The sequence below is a fragment of the Phocoena sinus genome, chromosome 20 (assembly GCF_008692025.1).
Source record: "Phocoena sinus isolate mPhoSin1 chromosome 20, mPhoSin1.pri, whole genome shotgun sequence".
Lineage (NCBI taxonomy): Eukaryota > Metazoa > Chordata > Mammalia > Artiodactyla > Phocoenidae > Phocoena > Phocoena sinus.
This window is the reverse complement of record NC_045782.1, coordinates 31,696,892-31,722,996: the sequence shown is the minus strand read 5'-3', so window position 1 is coordinate 31,722,996 and position 26,105 is coordinate 31,696,892. Positions and strand designations below refer to the sequence as shown.

Here is a 26,105-nt window from a genome sequence, read left to right as displayed (position 1 = left end):
AGCCTGCGCTCTAGAGCCCGCGTGCCACAACTACTGAGCCTGCGCTCTAGAGCCCGCGTGCCACAACTACTGAGCCCGTGAGCCACACAACTACTGAAGCCTGTGTGCCTAGAGCCCGTGCTCCGCAACAAGGGAAGCCACCGCAATGAGAAGCCTGCACACCACAACGAAGAGTAGCCCCCGCTCACCGCAACTAGAGAAAGCCCGTGTGCAACAATGAAGACCCAACACAGCCCAAAATAAAATAAATTTATTTTTAAAAAAAAGAGATGGAAAGTAAAAATCCTCCTCCTCACCCTCCAATCTTCCAGTATCACAACTGTAAACACAACAGTTTCTTTAAAATACTGAAATTTATAAATATTCTAACAAGTCAAGAGGCTTTGTTTCTTCTGTATTGGTTTGTTTTACATGGTGTTGAGATATATTTAAAATATTAAGCATCACTACTGTTAGAGTAGGAATGAAAATTTTATAATAAAATACACTTAACACTGAGTTGCCAAAAGCCCATTTTATATTTATTCTTCCTTATTAAAATAATATTGCTCAAAACATATACTACCTGTACTGATCACCAAAATTTTACCGTCCTATCCTGCAAGTGCAGCACATATATAACTAAGCAGTTGGTAAACATGTAGAGATTGAGTACAAATAAGGCCCACAAGGTACTGCTGTGTAATGTATCTACCAACAGGTTGACTAGGCCAGTTGTTACATTTGACAGCAAGAAAAAAATTAACTGGTTTCTGTTCATTGCTGTGATTAAACAAAGAGTGGGTTCCTTTCTTTCAGCTTCAGAGACTAGAGATTCTGAATACTTTCTATTTGCAGCAGGTGACTGGATAATTTTCCAAGAACATGGTACTGTTGCCCCTTTAATTAGAAATTTGGCAAAATTCAAAATTATATCACCCAGTAATAAACTACTAAGAAGGATCAGGCAAGAAGCAACTATCCAAATACAAAAGGCTAAATTGGCCATTCTTCGAGATGCTACTTCTACATTTACCTGAACTATGTAAAGAGATATGAAGAAGCCAATAGCTGTCAATAGAATACAACATGCTACTTTTATCCAGTCTTTGATATGTGATCTTTTTTTAAGTACGTATGATCCTGTTTGAACACCAGCCATGTGTATTGCCACATACCCCAAGGTAGAGATTATTCCTTCTCGGTTGGCATTTAATAAACCAACCCTTGTGCCACTGCCATCACTGCCATACAAAATTAACCTTCTCAGTGGGGTAAAATCAAGGGCTAACTGGTAGAATACAGTAATGCTGATAGCCACAATCCAGGATTTATTTAGGGGAAAAATAATCAAAAGCAGTGATGTTATCAATTTCACAACTATTAAGGTAAAGAAAAAATTCCAGTGAACTCCATACTCAGTTATATGTTCCTGATAGCCTATGGATTTTATAATGACTAATCGTCCCACTCCTAGGAAGACTAATGGCCAAACAGAGTACAATGACTTTGTAAGATAAAGTCTGGACCCTTTTGTATATTTTCTCCTAACCTCTGGACAAACCATTGCAGTCCCAAAAATAAAGCCTCCTACTCCAAAATCCATTGCTCCTGTCCCATAGAGCTCGGTTTTGGCAAATCTTCTGGGAAAAAGAGGGAAGTCCACAGCCAAAATGGCAACAGCAGTAAATGCACTGTTAATTACACGGAAACAGGAGATGGCTGGAATGTATTCTGATTCTATACTGATTTTCAAGAATTTTTCAAGGATTTTCCCGACAGGCATTCTGGCATAGCAAGTTCTCCTGCAGTATGTTTCATAGAGCAGCCCTGCCCCAAAGATAATTACAATGAGATACTCAAGGAGGACAAATGAAGCGAAAATGGTCAAAGTGGTCACCAGGGGAACTATTAGGAAAGCAAAGTCAATGAAGAATCGAGTTCTCCAGGTATGTGAAGAACAACATAAGTGCTGTGAGGCAATGATCAGGAGCCCTCTACACAGGATACAGAGTGCAGGTAAGCACAAGCCCTCGGTGATTTCCAGCACGCTCGTTCCATTGTGGTTACTGACAAAAGCTTCCTTCATCTGCTTTTGAGACATTTTTTCTTCTTCCTGTGAAAACAAGAGCAAAGGGATGGGGCTAATCTGGCAGTCCAGTAGTTAAGACTCTGCTTCCACTGCAGGGGGCACGGGTTCGATCCCTGGTAGGAGAACTAAGATGCATTTGTGGAAAGCAGCGTTCCTGTGGAACTGGCATATATATGTACCTGACTTGGTAATTTGCATAAATATGCACCTGACTTGATTTTACTCTTATTCCTGAGTTTCGGAGCAGAACCTAGGACTCGCAATTCCCCTTACAAGGACTGCTGGAAGAAGCCTAACACTAATATATGAGGATAAGAATGTCATACTAATAGTATGAAATTACTGGTTAAAATGCTTTAGCTATTCTCAGTATAAGGCAGACTCACAAAGAAAGTGAATTTGAGATACATAACCTGAGAGTGGACTCACGGTAGGATAGAAATTCCTACTACAAAGCATGTAAAGGTCATGAAGATAATATAATGAAAATTGAATATACCTCACTAATGATTTAGAGTCAAATCTGAGACGGGAGGAGAAGAGGGACAGGGAAAGAGAAGGTATTTAAGTATACTTTGGAGTTGGGGGCCCTGGTTTCTGTCCTGAGCCTCTCTGAACCTCCTGCCTCTAGTACAAAATGCGAATCCTCCAGTGATCTGCTGAGCCCCAGGGTACTCCTTACCTCATTTACAGGTTAAGGTGTAGGTAGGTAGAATGGATGCTAATCGTGGAGGAGGAGTAGGGGCCGTAAAGTACACACTAGTGTTAATTGTTTTAAAGGGATATAAAACACCTCTCTGCCACATATCCATGTCTGAAACGTGGCACCTGGGAAGAACACATTTGTTGGCCAAACAAGAACCATATTGAATAAAAGAATGCGTGCATGCGTAATGGCCTATCTGAGCCCAGCAGCATTACCTCCCGAGAACAAATCGATCCAAACCTGCTGGCCTTTAAAAATAAAAGAGCCCTTTTCCCGACAGACACGCGCCCCGGCCGCGCCGGCCGTTATACCTCACGTGTTCCTGGTGGTCTCTGCGCCCAGAGATAGAGGGACCCGTAAGAGTGCCGGGGCACGGGATACCCCCGCAAGGGCGGGACACGCGCGAGCCAGCCGCTTCCGCCTCCCGAACAGCGCTTCCGGCCGACGTCGGGCGGGCCTGCGCTTCTGGGCCGGCCCCCCGCGCGCGTCCCCGCCCACGAGGCGCGTTTCCCACGCCCTGCAGGCTCCTCATGCGCGTCCTTCCCTGTCAAGGGCTTGCCTAGCCCAGGTGCTCTCGGGCCTTGGCCTCCGGCAGGTCGGTAAGAGGAGCTCGGGCGGGAAAGACGCTTCCCGCACCTCACTACTGGCCCTCAGACCCCACGGCGAGGCCTCGTCAGTGGGGGGTGGGGGTGGCCAGGGCGCCTGGTCTCCCTACGGAGAGACCCACAGCCCCGTGAGAGCCCGGAGGCCCTGAAGCCCTCCCTCCCTTCTCTTCTGCATCTTACCCCAGGTTCTCAGAATATTTTGTCCCGGAGCGAGCCCCCAACTCCGGATGCCGGCGCCCCGGACAAGCCACGTGCGCCCCGCGCAGCGAGTGCGCGCCCCGCCCGAAGGGAGGAGCGTGCCGGCTCCCAGGCACTTGGCCCGAGCTGCAGCCCGCGGCTGCGACCCGGCGTTCCCTGCTTTTCCTCCTCTCCAGCTGGCTCCTGACCCCGCCTCCGCCCTCCCCTCCCCGGGCTCTTCCCGCCGCCTCACCCGGCCCGCGCGTCTGCCTTTCCAGTCTGGCCAGCGGGGGCCGCACGCTGGGCGGCTCAGGCCGTGGGACCGGTGAGTGCCACCCTCAGCCGGGTCCGAAGCCCTTTGCGTGCCCGAAGGGACAGGGGAGGCCGGTGGGCCCCCGCGGCGCTGGGGAAGAAGGGGGGCGTCTCTCCCTCCCCTTTCCAAAGCGCCGTTTCCCTTCCCTTTGCCTTTTCTTTTTGACCCTCTCGTATCCCAGGAAGAGGTAGCCCAGCTCTTTGCCTTTTTCCAGAACAAGAACCTTTCATAGTCACTCACCACCGAGCCGGCAGGGGGCGGCCCGGGGTGGGGGAAAGGTCCCGCTCCTCTCCTCTCCTTGGCTAGGGACCTGGGAGGGGGCGGCTGGCCCCGGGAGGCGTCGGGGCAGCCGCGCCCTTGGCTGGGGTCACGTCCACCTTCCCAGGAAGGACATACTGTCCCCGTGCCAGGTGCTTCCGGAGCGGCATCCCAGCCCTGGGCCCGGCAGGCACCTCGCGGGGACAAGGAGTGTCCGTTCCCGCCGGGAACCTGGGGGCGGGGCTCCCAGGACCCTTACCCTGCTCTTCTCGTCTGCCCTCCCACTGTCGTCTGAGCCGAGGAGAACCGGAGGCTGGAGGGGAGGAGGGAGGGGGAGAGCTGTTGTTCAGGTTGCCACCTGCCCTGACTAGGGGTTTTCATCTATTCATTACCGTCTCCCTCCTGCCCACAGTGGTCACTCCCTTACCAGAAATTCTTGGCTGGTAATCGCGAAGCCGACAGGGAGCAAGAGCTGGGAGAACTGGAGAAAACCGCTCTAATCTGACTTGATTCTGGCAAGAAGTGGACCCTGCGTCATAATAACCAGCATTTGCAAAGCGATCTCAGAGGTACTATCCCATTTGATCCTTAACTCAGCATTGTGAGGTCTGGGTATTAGTAGTCCTTTTTGCAAATGAGGGAACGGAATAAGGCTTAGAGGGGTCTTGTGAACTGCTTTTGAGGGGTTGTGGGCTTTGGATTCTAACCCTACAACCTGTTGTGTTACCCTCTGATCCTCTCTCTTAAGATGAGCTAGTTGAGGGAACTTTGTTGGCCTTGAGTCTCTGGAGCCCTCTGCATGGCTGTACCCTGGATGGGGTCCAGTCAGTGTCCAGGGTGAATGTGTCCACCACAGTCCTGATGCCCTCTTCTGCCTGAATTGTCGTTTTTCCAGTTTCCATGGCAGCCCCTATCCCTGAGGTCTTTCAAAGGCTGGATGTATTCAGGGGCTCAAGAAAGTCTCCACCAAGGTCACCCCAATGACACCCCTCATTCTCATCCTTCCTTGCTGGGGAGGTGTGAAGCCTGGGAAATTCCAAGTCTGTGAGTCACTTACAGTTTTTCAGAGATTGGTCTAAGCCCAGCTTCACAACACCGGCTCTCTCAGACGGGTTCCCCTCCTCTGAAATCTTCGCCTTCTTAAAGTTGACACTGAACTGTTCCACTTGATTAGTGCTCCCAAATGGATCCTCCATCCTTAGTACTAACAATATTTCCCCTCTGAATGAATATTCAGAGTTGTACTTTGTAGGGTGCTTTCACCTGGTTGCCCTTCACAGCCACTCCTTGTGAGGTAGACAAGATGAGGAATGAAGGTGGGTGGGGAAGGTGTGATGGCTTACCAGTGAAGGGCTGAGCTGTGGCTTCCGTCCCACACAGCAACTTTCCTGGAACATCAAAAGTTGACTCCAGCCTCCCTGCCCCACTGACTACTGACTGTACTAAGATAGGACATTTCTGTGTGCTGGAGAGGATAGGGCACGAGGCATCTCTGTCTTCCGGTGTCCTCATCCTGCATGGCACGCTGACTCAGAAGATTTGCAGCCCCACCTCACACCCCGTAGTAAAACTGGCCCTGAAGGAGCCCAGGGCGCCTCTGGAGGCTCCTGTAAGTTTCCCGTGTTCCCTTATCGGCAGGGGGCGTCACAGACTCCCTCTCTGCCCAGGCTCACCCGGGTTCTCATTTTGGTTCTTCCTGCTTGGTGTGAGGAGCAGGAGTGAGTCACCCTGGAGAAGCCATCACCTGTGTGTGCCCCTTGTCTTCCCTCTCATGCCACAGGCTCTAGGGTGATTTGTCTCAGAGATTCCTCAAGAACTGAGCCCTTTGCAGGACTCATGCCCCAGCCTGTGCCCCCATGACCAGGTGGATAGCACTCCTTGTGCCTGCGACCCAGAACCCTGGCTGACCACATTGAAGCAGGATGCTCCAGCAGGTAAACCCTCACCCTTCGATAACCCTGGCCCTCAGGCACCTGAGGCACCTCCGCATCTTTCATTTACCTGAACGAAGCTTCCACTGCTCTGACCTGGAAAGAAGGGAAAGACCCCTTAAAGGTCTTTCTTCTTTTCTGTCTTCAGATAGTCATTCCAGTGCTTTTCACGTGTTTCCAAGAAGCTCTTCCTGATACCTAATTTGAATCTCCCCTGTTGTGGTTTTTAGCTCTTTTCCCTGGGATGGGTAAGATGGGCTGGGTGAGGGAATCCTTAGGGCGTTTTGGTGACCTTACAAGCCTGAGCCGGTGAGGGAGTCCTGAGAGCTGTCCCTCACAGCCTGAGTTATTAAGGCAAGTGGAAGGCTGTGGCCTCCAAGAGGAAGTGTTCCTTGAAGCTGAGCCTTAAAGAATAAGTAGGAATTGGGACTTCCCTGGCAGTCCAGTGGTTAAGACTCCGCCCTCCCACTGCAGGGGGCACGGGTTCAATCCCTGGTTGGGGAACTAAGGTCCTGCGTGACATGCAGTGTGGCAAAAAAAAAAAAAAAAAAAAAGGTAGGAATTAGCCAGGTGGAGAAGGAAATAAGCAGTCCAGGCCAAGAGGTCAGTCTGTGCAAAAATGTGAGAGAAGAGGACCTATGTGGAAATATACAAGAATTCTGATGATGGATCATGGAGTCCACGGTGGGTTGCTGTAGGGACTTGAAACCTGCCCTTACTCCAGGCCTCAGCCTCTGAAAGGCTCCTATGGCCCCTGTCCTGCCCTTCACTGTGGAGCCCTATCTCATACCCATATCATCCTTCACATGCACCTCTTGGTCCAAAGACAATGCCAGTAGATATTTGCTGAATTTTTATTTACTGAGTGTTGCCACTGGCCTGAGGCAGATGCTTCCTGCCCTTTAGGAGATCACGGTCTAGTGGAGTCCTAGGCAGGTAAGGCAGGATAACTGAGAGTGAGGTCAGCCAGCCTCAAGGGAGTCATGGTAGACTCTGCTACTTGACCTTCTCCCAGCCTTTTGGCTGATGAAACAGGCTTGAAGGCTGGAGAGAAGCATGCAGGACAGTCATCTGCTCCGGGCTTTTTTTATTGTCCATTTTTGACTTATTTCTTATTTAAAAAGCAGTAACATTTATCGTAACTGTACGAGCAGCTGCTCTGTGTTGAGCCCTTGCTATATAGTAGGCACTGTAGTAAGCATTTTACACATTTAGTTTTGTTTAGTCCTTGAGAAAGAGACCGTGTCATATATATAGTGCTATTATATCCCCATTTTGGAGATAAGGCTCAGAGCAGTTAAGTGACTTATTCAAGGTCAAGTTCATTATAAGCAATGTGGGAAATACAGGTAAGCAAAAAGAACATTAAAGTTACCCATAATTGTACTGCCCAGAGATAACCGACATTTCAAAGAATATCCTAGATTTTTTTCCCTAAATATGTATTTTTAAAATATTTAAAGGTATCGTTCTCTTTGTAATCTGCTTTGTTCCATTGTAAGGTTGTACTATAATTTAAACTACTATTTGGACATTTGGGTTATTTTCAATTGTTTTGCAGTTGTAAATGTTTCTATATATACTGAACATTTTTATGACCTTTGCATAGGATCATGTTCTAGAAGAAGAATTGCAGGCTTAAGGGACATACGTAGTTTTAAGGCCTTTAATATATTATTGCCTAATTAGAAGGACTGCTTTTAACAAAATTATATTATAATAGCTAACTTTTGGTGGAAGAGACCAGATGCCTTTTCTAAATACTTTATGTGCTTGTTAGCATCTATGAGGTAGATGCTACCACCATTCCCACTTTACAGATGAGGAAAATTGAGGCACAAAGAGATTAAGAAACTTACACAAGATTATACAGCTAGGAAGTGGTAGAATCAGGATTCAAACCCAGGCAATCTAGCTTTCAAGTCCAAGTCAAGGACCATGATACTCAGCTGCCTCTCTGGAAGGATAAGAGCTGTTCATAAATTATGGATGGGGGACTTCCCTGGTGGCGCAGTGGTTAAGAATCCGCCTGCCAGTGCAGGGGCATGGGTTCGATCCCTGGTCCGGGAAGATCCCACATGCCGTGGAGCAACTAAGCCCGTGCGCCACAACTACTGAGCCCGCGTGCTGCAACTACCGAAACCCACGTGCCTAGAGCCCGTGCTCCGCAACAAGAGAAGCCACCGCAGTGAGAAGCCCGTGCACCGCAACGAAGAGTAGCCCCTACTCACCGCAACTAGAGAAAGGCCGCGCGCAGCAACAAAGGCCCAGCGCAGCCAAAAAAAAAAAAATTATGGATGGCTTTGTGAGTGATTTTCTTTTTTCCCCTAGAGCAGAGGGATTCGCATAGACCCAGTCATGCTCTGACCTTGGCAGTTATCCTGGAGGCCAAGAGCCTGCTTTGTACATTCATCATTGTGGGCCCAAGTTCAGAGAACAGGCAACATCTTTGGAAAGAAACTTATTACTGGGCCTCTCAAATGACACTTGCCTCCTTGGCTTGAGGGTTTGAACTCTAAGGTTAAGTAGTATCATTAGAAACCCACACATGTTATATCACGGACCCCTTCCTCCAGAATCAGATTTCAGCCAAGTTACCGTCTTCTTTTATTACCCACACCATCTTTCCTGCAGCCCCCAGGGAGAAAAGAGGAGCCATGGGATCACAGGAGGAAAACAGGGAGAGGAAACATGTGGAAAGTGTTGGCATCGAGGATGGGCAAGGGAGAGGGAGAAAGGGCCACTTCCCCTTGGTGCTCGTTCTTGACCTCATCTGAGCCAGGCTTCTTCTCAAGTAGACCAGGGCAGCAGGAGCTAATTAATTAACCAGGCTAAATTTAAGCCCCAAGAGGCGGCTGCTGAAGGCATGGGGCTACCTCATAGCTGAGTTTTCATCTGAAGCTGAATGGTCTCTTTCAAAAAAGGGCCAAACCATGGTTGTTTTCCTTTGCAGTTCTCCTGTAGCAGCCTCCCACTTTGGGCCCCACCCCTGCCAGCCCAGTAATGCTGGTAGCTGGTCCGGCTAGAAGCTGGAACTCATGGCAGAGGAGAGGGGATAGCATTTATTGATTTACTGAGTACATGTTATGTGGCAGGCACTTGACTAAGTGCTTTGTATATGTCTTCTTATTTTTCTTCCAAATAGCCCTGTGAGTTGATTTTATTTTTCCTAATTTACAAATAAAGAAGCTGTGGCTCAGAGAGGTTAAGTAACTTACCGAGTCTCACAGGCCTAGTAAGTGGCAGAGCTGAAGTTTGAACAACCAGGCTATGATACTATAGGCCTGTTCTCTTTCTGCTGTACAGGCCCCCACCCTTATGTAGCTGCCAGCTGGTCTGAGTACCAGCTCTCCTGGCCCTGTTACTCCCTCCCAGGTTAATGGCCACAGTTCAGGCTCTGATGCCCATGGTGGGGAATCCCTCAGAGAAGACCTGCAGGAGTTCCTGGGCGGGGAGGCCCCGCTGCACCAGCTGGATGACCTCACCAAGGTGAATCCTGTGACACTGGAAACAGGTATGGGCCCCCCCTCTCCTCGAGTGTGCCGTCTCCAGTGGGTGGAGGTGTGATGAGGGTATTCAGCACTGCTGCCCCTGACCAGACTAAGGCAGGCAGGACTCCTGACCTGGAGCCAGACCTCTGCCTGGCAGCTGCCCCCGGGCTCCCCAGTGCAGCCTTTGCTCCAGATGTGGGGCTCAGCTTAATTAGATCTTGTACCTACTCTTCAGGGAGCTGCTGGGATCTAATGGCTCTTGGCTAATTGCAGAGGGAGCGCTGTTAGGTGGGTGTTTGTATGTGCAGTTATGTCTCCATTTGAGCCAGAGTTTGCTAAAGGCACCTCTGCCTCAGTCCTGAGGTGTCTGCAGGCCCGGTACATGGCAGACACGTTCTACACCAGCGCTGGCTGCACCCTGGTGGCTCTGAACCCCTTCAAGCCCATCCCTCAGCTCTATTCACCAGAGCTGATGCAAGAGTACCACGCTGCTCCTCAGCCCCAGGTAAGACTCTCCGCTGCCTGTGGCCTCAGGGCTGCCCCTCCTCCCCTAGGCTACCCTGTCCTTATCCATGTATTCACCAGCCAGGTAGTCATTCAGAGTCTACTGGTGCCATGGCCCTGCCCACCAGGAGCTCACAGAAGTTTGGACATATACCAGTAGGTGCAAAGTGGGAGATAAATACTTGTTCAACTGATTTTGGAATTTAAAATAGGGACATAGGACAGGTGATTTTTATTTTCTTTGTAAGTTTATTAGTAGGAAAGAATTTATAAGGGTACATTTGTGTATTTAACAAACTACTTTTTTGGGAAAAGGATAAAATGACATGTGATAAGGATTGCCCTAGAAAATTCAGCACATATTCATCTTCACTGATTGGAATGCCAAGTAACTTCTTTTTTATATAAATTTATTTTATTTATTTATTTATTTTTGGCTGTGTTGGGTCTTCATTGCTGTGCGCGGGCTTTCTCTGGTTGCGGCGAGCAGGGGCTTCTCTTTGTTGCGATGCACAGGCTTCTCATTGTGGTGGCTTCTCTTGTTGCGGAGCACGGGCTCTAGGCTCGTGGGCTCAGTAGCTGTGGCTCGCGGGCTCTAGAGCACAGGCTCAGTAGTTGTGGTGCACGGGCTTAGTTGCTCCACGGCATGTGGGATCTTCCTGGGCCAGGGCTTGAACCCGTGTCCCCTGCATTGGCGGGCAGATTCTTAACCACTGCACCACCAAGGAAGTCTGCCAAGTAACTTCTTGTGGAGGTGAGGATGGAGCTGGTACAGGCAGGGAATGGACCAGTTGATGTTAAAGTGCAGGGAGAAGCAAGAGCTGACTTGCTGGCCAGAGGGAGGTATTGCAGAGAGAGGCAGGAGATGAGATAAGCCAGGACTGTTGAAGGGTCTGATGCACCACAGCAGGCAGAGTGTCCACAGAGGTTCTTCATCAGGCGTGGGGGTGGGGCTGTGAACGGAGCCGACTCTGGGGATAATTACCTTGGAAGTTGGGGGAGTTGGGTTCAGGAAGGTGAGACAGGAGACAGAGAACAGTTGGAGGCTTTGTAACAGTCCAGGTGGGAGGTGGATGGGGTGAGGGCAGGGGGAGAGAGGGACGGTTCTGACACCATCCAGAGTGATGTCCTATCAGTCATTCCGGGCCAGGTGGTGCTGCGCGGGCTGTGCGTTGCACAGGTTGCCTGGCTCACGCGTGGTTAGTGTACGAGTGGAAGCCAGGAGAGGCCTGGCCAGAGAGCCCATATCTGACCGACTGTCTGCTTCCTCAAAGGCAAAGCCATGTCCTGGTCCCCTCTGTTTCCTCAGTGCCCAGCACATTGAGGGCAATTAATACTCGTTGATGGAAAGGAGAACAGTGACTTTGGAATTCAAATCACATGGCTGCACTTATTTGCTGTGGGGACTTGAGAAGGTTATTTAACCTGTCTGAACCTCAGATTTCTCATCTATAAAATATAGTTAGCTATCCAACTAATGTACAGAGACTTCTTAGGCAATACCTTGTAAGAAAGTTCTTGCAAATTGCGAAGTACAGTAACATAAAATAATAGCAGAATAAGACTGTTGAGGTAAGATAAGATGGGAGGATAAAGTGTTAATGTCGTAGACTGGTCAAGGCCAGCACTGCTTCCAAACTGAGAGAAGATGAATGGGTAAAGCCCACAGTTGGGCTAACTTTGTTACTTCCAGGAAATTTTTCTAGACAAAGCCTCTGCCACTGCTGTGGGCAGGCTCCCCATCTCAGCCGTCATTGGATCAACCACTCCTTGAAGACAGGCGTTTGCTCACATGACCTTTCACCCCTTGATGTTTCAGAAACTGAAGCCCCACATCTTCACTGTGGGTGAACAGACCTACAGGAATGTCAAGAGCCTGATTGAGCCAGTCAACCAGTCTGTTGTCGTCAGTGGAGAGAGTGGTGCTGGGAAGGTAAGAGGGCCTCTTTCCCACCCTGTCAACTTTGTGACTGGCTGGATGGGCAGGGAGGCAGAGGAGGTCACTCCTCTTGGATTCAGTGTGCAGCAGTGGGCGGGAGCTGGGCAGGAAGTCAAGAGGCAGGGTTCTAGGCTCTTCCACCGGCTCTACTGTAACCCTGGGTGAGATTCTTTTTTCTCTGAGCCTTCATTTTCTCATTGAAGGACTCTCTCAGCTCTGACACCATTGGACACAAAAGTCAGCTGTTGGGGGTTCCAGCATAGTGCTTAAGAGCACATCAGAAAGATATTTAGCTTTTGCAAACCTCATTTCTTTCGCGTGTAAAATGTCAACACGTAACTCATGGGACTTCTGTGAGAGTTAAATGAACTAGTGCGCATAAGGCACTTGGTGGCATGCTGGGCACGTGGCAGCACTCCTCCAAAAGTAGTTAGCATTCCAATAAGGAAGTAGCCCACCTGCATCTCTGGGTTGCCCTTGATGGCAGGGGCCGTGCATTGGGCCAGCTGTGGGGAAGGACAGAATCTCCTGATGTGGTCATGTGGTCCCTAGGTGGCAAAATCTTAATAGGTGAGACAGAATGTTGTACAAGGATGAGTGAGGAGTTGCACGGCTGGTCAGAGGAGGCTGCTAGCCCAGGCCTCGCCACCTTCTCGTCGAGCCTCACCAGCAACCCCACCCCTTCCTCAGCATTACCTTCACAAGGGATTCTTTGGACCATAAACCCCCTCTGCCTACACTCGCATGTGAAAGCATTGCTGAGCACTGAGCATCTGCCAGCTTCTAGGCTCTGGGCTAGCCAGTAAGGAGTGGCAGGGGGAGGAACAGAGGAAAAATGCAACATCTGGCTTTCAGGGGGCTCTTAGCTCACTGGGAAAGACAGACAAGGAAATAGATGGAGACAGCAAACTGTAGGGATGAGGGCTAGGACTTGGGTGAAGAGGGGATCTTTGAGAGCTATATCAAGTTCGCCGGTGTAGTGGCTGAGGCCCAGCTCCTGGATGAGCCCATTGTCCTCCAGAATTGCTCTGGGCAGCTGAGGCTGGACCTGGCCCTAGACCTGTGCAACCAGAGCTCAGTAACCCTTTATTGAACAGCCACTGTGGTCGTGGGCTGGGCCTGGTATCCTTTTCTATTTTAATTAATTTATTAATTAATTAATTTTTTTTTTTGCGGTACGCGGGCCTCTTACTGTTGTGGCCTCTCCTGTTGCGGAGCACAGGCTCCGGACGCGCAGGCTCGGTGGCCATGGCTCACGAGCCCAGCCGCTCCACGGCATGTGGGATTTTCCCGGACCGGGGCACGAACCCGTGTCCCCTGCATCAGCAGGCGGACTCTCAACCACTGCGCCACCAGGGAAGCCCTAATTTATTTTTGATAAATAGTAACATAGTGACATAGCTCTCAAAAATCAAGCAATACTACAAGGCTTACATAAAAAAAACAGCAACCCTGCCCCATATCTCTCAGCCCTATGCTTTCACATCTTTTAGCAGTTTGTTTGGGTGTCTCCATCCATATTTCTAAACAACATGCTTATATTATTAGTTATTGATTTTTCAGTTTTGACCTTATCTGTTCATTTCCTACTTTGATGAGAATTTAGCCCTTTTTCCCTGCCCCCAAATACATACATACATAATCACGATTTCTGGGTAAGTTAACATATGGTACTTGTAATTACAAGTATGTATGTATTGTTCCCAGCAGAGCCCTGTAACATACCATGATTATATTTCTTTTCTTGTGTAATTTTTCTTTGCCTCTACTTAACAATTGCCCCCACTTTTTCACTTGTTTAGTTTCTATATACTTATTATTAATTCATTATCAAACTTGTCACCAAAACTGGAAAACACCTACCCAACAGGTGCTTTTTTTTTTTTTTTTTTTTTAATCACACTGCTTCCAGGATCTTAGTTCCCCAAGCAGGGATCGAACCCGTGCCCCCTGCAGTGGAAGCACAGAGTCTCAACCACTGGACCGCCAGGGAATTCCCTCAGGTGCCTTTTTTTCTTGGCGATGCCCTTCCTAGAGTTCTCACGTCTCCTACTCACATTCAGACTGGTGGCTGCCAAGGGCTGCTGCCACACAGCTATTACCTGGGAGCTGTCTGCCTCACTCTGGGGATCCAGGTTGTCCTCTGTTCTGTGATAGATCTCTTATTGTTGGAGCCCAGTGGATTCCTCTTCATCCTTTACTGCCTTGTTTTTATGGAGCATATTCTTCAGTAGCTTCCCGACAAAGGTTACTTGGAGGGCATATTTTTGAGTTGTTGCACATCTGCAAATGTTTATTCTGCCTTAATTTGACATGTTGGCTGGATATTATAATTTCAAATTGGAAATCATTTTCTTTCTGAATTTATAAGTTATTTTCTTATAATATTCTTTTGAGTGTTGCTGTTGAAAGTCCCAATCCATAAATGGTGATTTGTGTTTTCTTTCCGAAAGTTTTTAGGGTCGTCTTTTTTATCCATAGGTATTGAAATTCACAGTGGCGTGTCTTTTCTCACTTGCTGTTCTGGATACTTTATGTGGGTCTTTTTAACCTTGAAACTCATGTCCTTTAGTTTGGGAAAATACTATATCTGTTGATAATAATTTAATAATTTACTCCCCTTGTTTTCCCTTTCTGGAATTCGTATTAGTAGGAAGTTTGATAAATTGTCTAATATCCTGTTTTCCTCATCTATTCTTCTGTCTCTTAATATTTTGTCCTGTCTTCTGGGAGATATTCTCTACCCTTCAATCCTTTTGAATTTTGAATTTTTATTAAAAATTTTAATTCTAAGAGTTCTTTCTTGTTCTCTGAATATTATTCTCCCCCCAGCATCCTGGTCTTATTTCTTCTCTTATCTTTGAGGATATTTCATGATTTTTACTTGTCTCCTGTTCCTTTCATTTCTATTTCCAAAATTTATTTCTGTTTCCTTCTAGTTCCTTTTCTTCCTTTGTTGTGATATTTGTCATTCATGTAAAAGAAGTTTACCAAATAGTTAGTGATCCTTGAATTTCTGTTTATACTTCAGAATACGGCATTAAGCAACTGATTAGAATCTCTTACGTTTATGGACAGGAGGCCTCACTACGGATAGCTTTCTAAACTGGTGGGACCCTGAATGTTCATAACTTGTCTTATGAGCTTGTCAGTATCTCCAGAAAAGATTCTTCTAATCTCTTCATGAGAGAGGTGGAAACTATAGTTAAGTGGAAATGATAAAAGCATAAACAACTCTTATTAGCAGACTAGACATGCAGAAGAATTCATCAGTGAACTTGAGAGTGAGTCAATAGAAATCAAAAAATAAAGAGAAATTTGGGGAATTCCCTGGTGGTCCGGTGGTTAGGGCCCATGCTGCCACTGCAGAGGGCACGGGTTTGATCCCTGGCTGGGGAACTAAGATCCCACGTGCCACATGTTGTGGCCAAAACAAAACAAAACAAAAAAGAGAGAGAAAATTGAAAAACAAAAAGAAAAGCACATTCAGGAGCCTTAGTACAATATCACATGGTTTACCATACTTGTAATTGATGTCCCAGGAGAAGAGAGAGTGTGGGTCAGAAGTAATATCTTAGAAAATTAGCAAAAGATAACAAGCACAGATCCTAGAAGCTCAGGAAACACTAAGTAGGATGCATACAAAGAAAACACACCTAGGCACATTATAGTCAAATTGCTGAAGGCAAGCATAAGGAAAAAATCTTAAAAAAAAAAAATCTTTAAGGAAGCAGGAAAATATACGTAAAGAGGAACAAAGATAAGAATGATAGGGACTTCCCTGGTGGCACAGTGGTTAAGAATCCATCTGCCAATGCAGGGGACACAGGTTCAAGCCCTGGTCCTGGAAGATCCCACATGCTGTGGAGCAGCTAAGCCCACGCACCACAACTACTGAGCCTGTGCTAGCCCGTGAGCCACAACTACTGAAGCCCGTGCACCTAGAGCCCGTGCTCTGCAACGAGAAGCCACCGCAATGAGAAGCCCGCTCACGGCAACAAAGAGTAGCCCCCGCTTGCCACAACTAAAGAAAGCCTGCGTGCAGCAATAAAGACCCAACGCAGCCAAAAAAATGAATGAATGAATGAATAAATAAATTTTAAAAAATCATTCATTCTAAGGTGAAGACAGTAACAGTTTATTGTAGAGGTACAATGGAATCATAGAAGTACACAATTCAACCAGAGGCAATAAAAGGAGAAAAAAAGTAACAAAGATCACATGGAACAACTCAAAAAGAAATAATAAGATGGTAGATTGGGCTTCCCTGGTGGCGCAGTGGTTGAGAGTCCGCCTGCCGATGCAGGGGACGCGGGTTCGTGCCCCGGTCCGGGAAGATCCCACATGCCGCGGAGTGGCTGGGCCCGTGAGCCGTGGCCGCTGAGCCTGCGCGTCTGGAGCCTGTGCTCCGCAACGGGAGAGGCCACAACAGTGAGAGGCCCGCGTACCATAAAAGAAAAAAAAAAAAAAAAAAAAAAAAAAAAAAAAAAAAAAAAAAAAAAAAAAAAAAGATGGTAGATTTAAACCCAAACATAGCGATTATTAAATGTAAGTGGACTAAACTCTTCAATTAAAGACAGAGAATGTCAGAGTGGTTTTCTTTAAAAAGGCAAGACTCAAATTATATAATGTCTTAAAGAAACCCACTATAAAGATATAGATAGGTTCAAAGTAAAAGAATAGGAAAAGATATACCATTCCAACACTAATCAAAGGAAAGCTGAAGTAATTATATTAATACGCAAAGCAAAAACAGTCGAAAGAAATAAAATCAAAATTAATAGTTTGATATTTGTGCATTCTTTTCAAGTACACGTGGAACTGATATGGGCTATCTTCTGAACCACAAAACAAATCTCAATTTGAAAAGATTAAAATACAAACTGTTCTCTGCCCTGAGTAGAATTGAACTAGAAGTAAATAACAAAGATATCTAGAAAATCCCAAAGTGTTTGGAAATTAATACCTTTCTAAATATCCTTTGGGTCAAAGAAGTAATGACAAGGGATATTAGAAAACACTTTGAACTGAGTGAATATTAAAGCAAAACACATCAAAATTTGTGCTTAAAAGAAAAAAACAGTGTGTAGTAGGAAATTTGTTGTAACGTTGAACGCTTATATTCAAAAAGAATAAACTCAATTGACCTGAACCTCTACCTTAAACTAAGGGAAAAAGAATAAAGTAAACCCAAAGTAAGCAGAAGAAGGAAATAAAGTTAAAAAAAAACCCAGTAAAATAGAAACAAAAATAATAAAGCAAGTGAAATCTATGGTTATTTCTTTGAAATGATTAATAAAATCTAGTCAAACTTAGAAAGACAAATTACACATGTCAGAAATGAAAGAATAGACATAACTAAAGATCCTACAGATAAGAAATTTTTAACTATTACAATAAATTCTACAATTTAATAAAATGGAGAAATATTTTGAAAGACACAAACTGCTGAAGCTCACATAAGAAGAAACATATAGGGCTTCCCTGGTGGCGCAGTGGTTGAGAGTCTGCCTGCCGATGCAGGGGACGCGGGTTCGTGCCCCGGTCCGGGAAGATCCCACATGCCGCGGAGTGGCTGGGCCCGTGAGCCATGGCCACTGAGCCTGCGCGTCCTGAGCCTGTGCTCCGCAGCGGGAGAGGCCACAACAGTGAGAGGCCCGTGTACCGCAAAAAAAAAAAAAAAAAAAAAAAGAAGAAACATATAACCTGAATATCTAAATCTATGAGACAAATTTAAGTCATCATTAAGTATCTTTCCTCAGGCCTTCCCTGGTGGCACAGTGGTTAGGAACCTGCCTGCCAATGCAGGGGAAATGGGTTCAAGCCCTGGTCTGGGAAGATCCCACATGCTGCGGAGCAACGAAGCCCGTGAACCACAACTACTGAGCCTGTGCTCTAGAGCCAGCGAGCCACAACTACTGAAGCCCATGCGCCTAGAGCCCGTGCTCCGCAACAAGAGAAGCCACCAGAATGGGAGCCCACGCATCGCAATGAAGAGTAGCCCTCACTCGTAACTAGAGAAAGCCCACGTGCAGCAGCGAAGAGCCAACGCAGCCAAAAATAAATTAATAAATTAATTAAAAGAAAAAGAACTAAGGGAATAAGACACAAAAACACAAAGGGAACAGGAGAGATATGAGGAGTGAGAAGTAAGACAGCATGGATATGCAGGGGGGCCTGAGTCTTCAAAAAAAAAAAAAATCCTCATAGAAAGCTCCAGGCCCAGGTGCCTTCACTTTATGGATTCTACCAAGTATTTAAGGAGTTGACATTACCAGTTCTATACAAATTCTTTCAGAAAATAGCAGAGAGGGAGCACCTCCCACCTCAGAGGGAGACCTAAAAGAATTTACCAAAAAAGCTACCAAAAAGACCCAAAACCAAACAGAAACAAAGCTAAAAACTTGTAGTGAGGTGTAGGGAGTTTATCAAGGTGACAGGGTACAGTCAGTATATTAAAATCTATTGTTTCTCTGTCCTAGCAATGAACAAATGGAAATTAAAATCAAAATAGACCTCATCTCAAGTGATTAAAAACAAAACAGTGAGAATTTTGTAACTAGATTGCCTTGGTATAAATCAGAGCCCTATCATTTACTAGATATGTACTCTTCAATAAAGTTAAAATTTTTTCTATGCCTGAGTTTCATCATTTTGAAAACAGGTAGTATGTAATTGCATCTGTGTCTGTAGGGTTGGCAAGAAAATGCATGGAAAGTCTCCTTAGGTCAGTAGCCTGCTGAGGTCAGGGTGGGTTGTCCTCCTCTGCCCCAGCCCCCCTCATTTCTTAAATGCATCCTCAGGAGCTAGGAGAAGCAGAAGTAAGTGTCCCCATTTCACAGACGGGGAAGTGCCTTGCCCAAGGATACAGTTGAACTCAGCATTCACCCTTTGGTCAGCAGCATACATGGTGGAAAAGAGGGCTGTATCAGGCAGGCTCAGAAGTGGGAGGGAACGTGGACACAGCTCCCACAGGGCTGTTTCTGCCACAGACATGGACGTCCCGCTGCCTTATGAAGTTCTACGCTGTGGTGGCCGCGTCACCCACATCCTGGGAAAATCACAAGATTGCAGAGAGGATCGAACAGCGAATCTTGAACTCCAACCCCGTCATGGAAGCTTTCGGTGAGCTTGGTGTCCTCGGCACAGTACCTCAGTCCCATTTCTTCTGGAATTTGCCACCTTCCAGGGAAAGGAGCTGTGTTCTCTTTAGGAGAGGGGTGGAGGATAGTTTATCATTCACTGCCATGGATCCCCAACTTCCTCCCAGGTACCCTTAGCCTCCTTCCAGTAGAGGTGACGTCACTCTGTCGTCCCCTCCCTCTAGCCTAAGCAGGTGTAGCAGTGGTGCTGGAGAGGACCTTGTGGCTCACCCAGTCCAAGCCCCATCCTTCCAAACAGCTTCCTGATGGTTCAGGGAAGGGGACTTGTCTAAGGATGCACAGCAGTTAGTGTCCATGTTGGCACTCTAGACGTGCCTTACCATCTGCCTCAATAGTAACAGCTTGGTTTTGATCCTTCTCCTTCAGAGAAAATCGTCCCTGACTGCCTAGATTGGCTCTTTCCACTTCATTGCCAGGAAGTTCTAACTCAGCTGAATCTCATTTGCTAAAGCCTGAGTGCCCAGTCCATAGTCCTGTCCCTTGTGACATGGAAACCAACAAAGGGGGCTTTAGGTGACTTGAGGATAGAGACCTGGCCCCAGCAGACCTGAGGCCACCTTAGCCCCTGGGGACTCTGTAAACACAAGGTGTGATCTGTAGGGAACGCGTGCACACTGAGGAATAACAACAGTAGCCGCTTTGGGAAGTTCATCCAGCTCCAGCTGAACAGGTAATCTCTGCTACCAGTCTCTGTGCCAGTCTGGCTGCTGGGGGCGGGGGAGTGTGACAGTGTCTGGGGCAGTGCCCCGCCTGGGCCACCCCTGTGGGCAGAACTTAGCTCCTCCTGGCATGTTTTTATGTGTGATAAGTGAACCTGAGGGTGATCTTTGAAGCTGGAGAACTCCTCCAGCCTGAGGGACCCTGGGGCAATGTGCTTGTGCAGCCCATGTGTTCTGACTTCTGCCCTTGCTCAGAGACTTCTAGCTAAACTGCCACCTCTTGGCCACACCTCTGAGCTTGAAGCTGGGGCTCTGTTCCTGCCTCGGGATGGGGCAAAACAATGTACAGAGGCCTTGGTCCTGCCCCTGAGCTGGTTGGAGGGCAATGTCCCAGACCCCCAACCAAGGACTTGCTGAGTGGTCCCTAGTCCTCACAACCCCCATTGCCTAAGTGGAAGAGTTGGGGGAGGTTGCAGTCTGGCACACAGTAAGTGCCCAATAAACGTCCATGGGATGAACAGGCAACTAATGGGCTCCAGCCTGCTTGTACCCAGGGCCCAGCAGATGACTGGCGCTACAGTTCAGACCTACTTGCTAGAGAAGACTCGAGTGGCCTGCCAGGCCTCCAATGAGAGGAACTTCCACATCTTCTATCAGGTCTGTACCAGGTGGGGCCCACAGCTGCCCAGATGCAGGGCGGAGATGGGTCTGTGCCCCTAAACCTTCCCCTCCCTGCCTTGCTTCATGCCTGCCTGTCCACCTGGTTTCAGCAATGCCACCACTTATTCCTACAAATTTTATGTAACACTTCTGCCACACACTGGGTCTTGGCTCCCAGGATGGTTTTGGCATGGGAACGTGCTTGCCTTCTCTGTCAGATCAGAAGGTCCTTGAGGCTGGGACTGTCTCCACAATGGAAACTCTCACTCTCAGATGGAGGGTTGTCCTCGAACGGCAACTGGGAACAAGGACCTCCCTAGACTGTGCCTCCTCCATCAGACTGGGGGACCCCCAAGGCATGGGTAGTACATCTCCCTGCTCTCAGATTGGGACTGGGGGCTCCCCAGGTGGAGTTTTGCTTTCTTCATCAGACTGCAGACACCCTCAGTGAGTTTTTTTGCATCGGGTGGAGACGCCCAGAACTGTTCGCTGCTGCTTTTGCCCCCCTGCCTGCCCTGGACTCTCTACGGGAACCTCTCAGCCTTGTGACATTGCTGCCGTTTCTCACTGCTCTCATCCCAACCCCAGGCTTATGCAGGCCTAGGCTTCCCCAGCACCCCCAGCTCAGCCCCCGTCCCCATCCCCACAGATCTGCAAAGGAGCCAGTGCGGACGAGAGGCTCCAGTGGCACCTCCCTGAGGGAGCTGCCTTCTCCTGGCTGCCCAACCCAGAGAGGACCTTGGAAGGTAGGGGGAGCCTTACCCAGCACCCTGGGCTGGCCCGGCAGCGCCCACCCATCTCGACAGGGCCTGCCTCCCTCACCCCTCGCTGCCCCTGCTGACCTCTGGTCCTGACTCTGGGCTGTGACTTGGATTCCTTTTCAGAGGACTGTTTCGAGGTGACCAGGGAGGCCATGCTTCATTTGGGCATCGATGCCCCCACCCAGAACAACATCTTTCAGGTCAGAGGAAAAGCCACACCACTAACATGTGGCAGCGGTGATGGGCAGCCCCTTTCATAGGGCCCTTCTCTCAGTGTGTGAGACTCTTTCCCTGAGGCTCTAAGATGTTAGGCCCCACTGCACAATCTCCAAGGAGTTGCCCGCCTCTCTGTGAGGCTGAGCCTGGCGACCGGGGGTCAGGGTGGACGGGGGCAGAGAGGACAGTGGCAGGGCACATAGTGCTATAGAACAGGCCAGCACAGTGACCCACGGAGGTCAAAGGGCAAAGTGCCTGGGTCAGTTATTGCTCCATTAATCAGAATAGAGAAACGATGCTGCCATGTGGTTGTCTAGTGTGTTAAAAGTTTTAAAATCATGTTCACACCTCTTAGCTCACTTGGTATTTTTCAACAGACCCATGGGTATGGAGATTCCCATTTAATGCTTGAGAAAACTAGAGACCTGCCCACGGCCAGACAGCACTGAGTGGTGCAGATAGAGTTTGTACTGGACGTAGTAATTCCGACTTCCCACCCTCTTCCTCTTCCTCCTGGGACACAGTGCTCACCCAGAGGAACTGGGCCCCGCTCATCCCCACTGGTGGTCTCCCTTCTCCCATCTTTCTCCTCACTCCTGCGGAGCGGCGGGAGGGGATCTGTAGGATTGGCTGGCAGCAGAGACAGGGATGCCGCTCCAGGGAGATGGCAGTGCAGTGGAAAGAGACCTCCACCTCCAGAAGGGGGCTGCTCAGGCTGTAGGGGGAGATCACAGCCAGTATGGACACCACCAGCCAAGAGCTTGGCCAGAGGGACAGCACATAGGACAAGTTGACAACAATAGGAGTCTGGACAGGAGTGCTGTCTTGAGGGTGTGTCCCAGCCACACTGCCCATCAGCACAGTAGTCTTCTCCTGAGGTGGGTTGTGGCCTGAAAGCCAGTAGCATGTGGGCACACCCTTTCTGGGACCAGACAGGGATGGTAGGAGAGGCCCTGCTCTACCAATACCAGGTCCAAAGGTTTCCAAGTTGCTGGACCCAGGGGTCCCCTTTCTACAGCCCCTGGGGGCTCATCCATGTGGGTCATTGAGTGCGAAGGCAAGGGAGCACCCGCTGGACAGAGACTAAGATCGCAGATCCTGCCCTAGGCCAGGCTGTCAGAAGCCAAACAGTGCTGAGAAAGAGCCAGAAGGAGCCAGAGCCAAGCCCCCACCAGCCACACAGAGGTGGGGCCAGTCCACGAGGAACAGGAGTGGCCTTCCCACACGGTCTGCTCCTGGAGTCGGGGGGCAGGGGGGGACAGACTGTGGGTGACGTGGCGGCCCCAGTGGCTGCCCCGGGAGGGATCTGAAGTTGAATTGCCTGGGTTCTCATCCTGCCTTTCTCCTTTACCAAGTGCGTGGCCTCGGGCTTGTGATTTAACCTCTCCCCATCTCATCTATTATCATGGGCACCACCATAGCAAATGCCTCATTGGTTGTTGAAAAGATTACAGGAAATGATGCATGTAACTTGTGTAGAATTGGGTCTGGCCGAGTCATGGAGTAAGTGGGCAGTAATTGAGAGCTGTTACTATTCTGTTATCATAGTTATCATATTCAGCAGGAGAGAGACCCTCCCCAGGCTGGGCTCCAGCCCTTGAGAAGGGGCCCACTTCGTGTCCTCTCCTGCCCCCTCAGGCCCTAGCTGGACTGCTGCACCTCGGCAACACCCGGTTTGCTGACTCCGGGAATGAAGCCCAGCCCTGCCCACTGATGGACGATGCTAAGTGTGAGTGCAAGGATGGGGGGCCTGCACCTCAGGCTTTGGTCAGACACCCGGGGAGCAAGGCAGGCCCTGCCGGAAAAGAGGCAATATTTGGTGAGATCGGGTGGGAGGGAGGCCAGAAGGTGAAATTTGGAATCAGTGCCCTTGAAGCCATAAGCTATAGGGCTCTGCCCTGGAGAAGTTACTCCTCACCCCATCTCTGCTGCAGCAGATAGCATCACCCGCATCTTACAGATGAGAAAATGAGAGTTGGAGGGTTTATGAAGAAGTGGTTTATCCCACTCATGGCCGTGTGGACTGGCACACAGAAGCCCTGGGTTCAAGTCCTGCCTCTGCCTTGGCCAAGCCTCCTCACCCACCTGCACCTGGGTTCACTCTGCCCCATTGGGTGGGTCGTGGTTCCACTGTGATGACTTCACGGGGCCTTGGGCAGAGGGATGTTTGGATGGAGGGTGTTTGTGCCTCCCAGGCTCTGTCAGGACATCGGCCTCACTGCTGCGGCTCCCAGAAGACCCTCTGCTGGAGACACTGCGGATTCGAACCATCAGGGCAGGCAGGCGGCAGCAGGTGTTCCGGAAGCCCTGCTCCCGGGCCGAGTGTGACACCCGCAGAGACTGTCTGGCCAAACTGGTCTATGCACGGTGAGTGCTCTGGGCCCTGCCCTCCTCCCAGGCCCCCCCATCTGGAGTTGGAACAGACCCCTTAGGCAGTACGGCTGGGCCCAGGGTGAGGGCTGCCAGATAAAGCAGACGGGTTCCCTGCCCTTCTCCCCAGACCCTGGGGGGCAGGAGGGCGTGGCTCCTGGGCTTTCCCCGAGCAAGGCCCTTGGCTTGATTCCGGACTACTCTGCGTGGAGAAGTTGCCACCTGGCCTAGATTCAGCATGTTACTAAAGTACAGGAGCCTGGCTTGACCTTGGTGATAGGTGAGGAAGGCCTGCCTGCTCTGCTGGCAAGGCCAGCCCCAGAGGTGATGTGGGTCCCTCCCAGGTCCGGGTGCAGACCCATGGGTGAATAGGCTCCTCTGTCTCTGTGTGCCCTTGTACTCTTGGTAGTCACCTGGGGAATCTGATAGATGGTGGTAGAGCCGGAAGCTTTGCCCACAGTCTTGAGCAACACTGCAGCAGGTGGAGCCCAGAACGGGGAAGGTGGGGGTCCTGTCCTTTTCCTGTTGGTTCTGTGGGCATCTCTACCCTTTGGCCATGTGGTTAAGGGGTGATTTGTTACTCTGGGTTCTGAGACCCTTTGGGGTGCCATTGAGGGTGTCTAGGGCCCAGGCTCCTCTGAAATTATGGGACAGAACACGTGTGTGTGTGTGTGTGTGTGTGTGTGTGTGTGTGTGTGTGTGTGCGTGTGCGTGTGCGTGCGTGTGCTTATAGGAACTTGGGTGCCTGTGGAGAGGGTCCCCCTGGTTTCACGGACTTCTCAAGAGCTAAGAGCCTGAGAAGCTCTGCTAAGGGGATAAGATCCTCTGAGTGAAAATGGCCCAGGGCAGCTGGGCCCAGACTGAACCCGGTTCAGCAAGGTACTCTGTTCTCACGCCCTAGAAGCGAATTTCAGGTCAGAATTTGAGGCCAAAGATTTTTAAAGCTTTTGTGTCAAATCACTGCAAAATGAGCAGGGTAAAGTGTGATGATCACAGACACAGTGAGTCTCTAATCATGGATCATTTTACACACAGCAAACAGGTCATTGTATCACTAGCTCACTCATTTTTAGTACCTCAAATGGGTATTTGAAGTCCTTGTTGCAAAAATAGGAATCATTTACTGAATTGAAAAAAGGTTGGAGAGCAATTACTTAAACAAATGGTAAGGAAGAAACCCTTATATAGTATCATATGTGTCACCATGTTGTACAGCAACCATCCCGTCATCTCAGGGGCGATGGTTCCAGAGCAGAGGTTGCCATTGTCCACCTCGGGTGACGCGGGGCCCCCTCGTGCAGGATGGAGTAGGGGGATGTGGTGGGGCCTTGAGCGCTGGCCTCTGCAGGCCGAGGTTTGCAGGGGAGTCCAGTGACCTCAGTGCTTCACGGTCCCACCCAGAGCTGCCTGTCAGCCCCTTCTCATCAAGATGCAGCTGGGTGTCGGGCCAGGGGACTGAGGCAGACCCACTCCCTGTCTAGCCCCAGAAGCTATACTGGACCTCAGTGGTATCACAGGTTCAGTTCCAGACCACCACAATAAAGTGAGTCACACGAATTTCTTGGCTTCGTGGTGCATAGCAATGTTATGTTTACACCATACTGTAGACTATTAAGTGTGCAATAGCTTTATGTCCAAAAGAACAATGTACATAACTTAATTTTAAAATAACGCTGTTGGGAAAATGGCGCTGTTAGACTTGCTTGATGCAGGGTTGCCACAGACCTTCAATTTGTAAAACACACAATAAAGCAAAGCACAGTAAAAAGGGACGTGCCTGCAGTTGGTCCCGTGCTCAGTCTTGCTCGCGGACAGGCCAGGTCTTCGTGTGCCCGGGAACGTGCGTGACCATGGCCTGCGTGTGTAGTAGGTCAAGACAGGATGGGCAGGGCACGAGAGGAGAGTGTTCAGCCCTTGACCTGTCAGGCTTAGAAGACAGGCCCTCCAAGGTGTGGCACCCAGGCTGGAGGGACAGTCCTGCCACCCCTGAGGCTCAGCCTGACGCCTCTCACCAGAGCCCACTCCCCCCGCCCCACCCCAACAGGCTGTTTGACTGGCTGGTATCGGTGATCAACAGCAGCATCTGTGCGGACCCCGACTCCTGGACCACTTTCATAGGTAGCAGGGGCTCACCCTCCAGGAACCCTCCTTCAGAAAAAGGACAGGAGGGCCCGGCACAGAGAGCAGAGCCCTGGGTCTACTGCGGGACTCCGGGCAGCTCCTTTCCCTCCTCTGCACCCATCTGCTCACCCTCCACCAGTGTGTGGGCGAGGTCTCTGCT

General features: G+C 49.3%; 2 protein-coding genes across 8 annotated transcripts in view; one reads left to right on the top strand and one right to left on the bottom strand.

The window, feature by feature from the left end:
* Positions 1–508: 508 nt before the first annotated feature.
* On the bottom strand, positions 509–4,149 carry PIGW (phosphatidylinositol glycan anchor biosynthesis class W). 4 transcript variants are annotated; one of them, XM_032616529.1, is made up of 2 exons: positions 4,113–4,149; positions 509–2,095 (listed from the first exon to the last, which is right to left on the bottom strand). In XM_032616529.1, the coding sequence occupies exon 2, from the start codon at positions 2,081–2,083 to the stop codon at positions 575–577; it is 1,509 nt and encodes a 502-aa protein (XP_032472420.1). In that variant the 5' UTR covers positions 2,084–2,095; positions 4,113–4,149; the 3' UTR covers positions 509–574. The 4 variants fall into 4 exon arrangements, with proteins under 4 accessions (XP_032472420.1, XP_032472418.1, XP_032472421.1 ...); XM_032616527.1 differs by lacking the exon at positions 4,113–4,149 and adding an exon at positions 3,563–3,665; XM_032616530.1 differs by lacking the exon at positions 4,113–4,149 and adding an exon at positions 3,089–3,220.
* The window catches only part of MYO19 (myosin XIX), a 35,602-nt gene continuing 12,752 nt past the window's right edge, over positions 3,256–26,105 (top strand). The window contains exons 1-15 of one of the 4 annotated variants that reach the window (XM_032616510.1): positions 3,256–3,372; positions 3,568–3,884; positions 4,543–4,699; positions 5,911–6,064; positions 9,437–9,575; positions 9,909–10,057; positions 11,876–11,989; positions 18,988–19,120; positions 19,759–19,828; positions 20,372–20,474; positions 21,127–21,223; positions 21,362–21,438; positions 23,093–23,183; positions 23,650–23,821; positions 25,869–25,942. In XM_032616510.1, the coding sequence (XP_032472401.1) occupies positions 6,053–6,064; positions 9,437–9,575; positions 9,909–10,057; positions 11,876–11,989; positions 18,988–19,120; positions 19,759–19,828; positions 20,372–20,474; positions 21,127–21,223; positions 21,362–21,438; positions 23,093–23,183; positions 23,650–23,821; positions 25,869–25,942 (1,231 nt within the window). In that variant the 5' untranslated portion in view covers positions 3,256–3,372; positions 3,568–3,884; positions 4,543–4,699; positions 5,911–6,052. Of the gene's footprint in view, positions 3,373–3,567; positions 3,885–4,542; positions 4,700–5,025; positions 5,175–5,910; positions 6,065–9,367; positions 9,576–9,908; positions 10,058–11,875; positions 11,990–18,987; positions 19,121–19,758; positions 19,829–20,371; positions 20,475–21,126; positions 21,224–21,361; positions 21,439–23,092; positions 23,184–23,649; positions 23,822–25,868; positions 25,943–26,105 lie in introns of those variants that run through there. The other 3 variants (XM_032616511.1, XR_004347505.1, XM_032616512.1) reach the window with 3 other exon arrangements.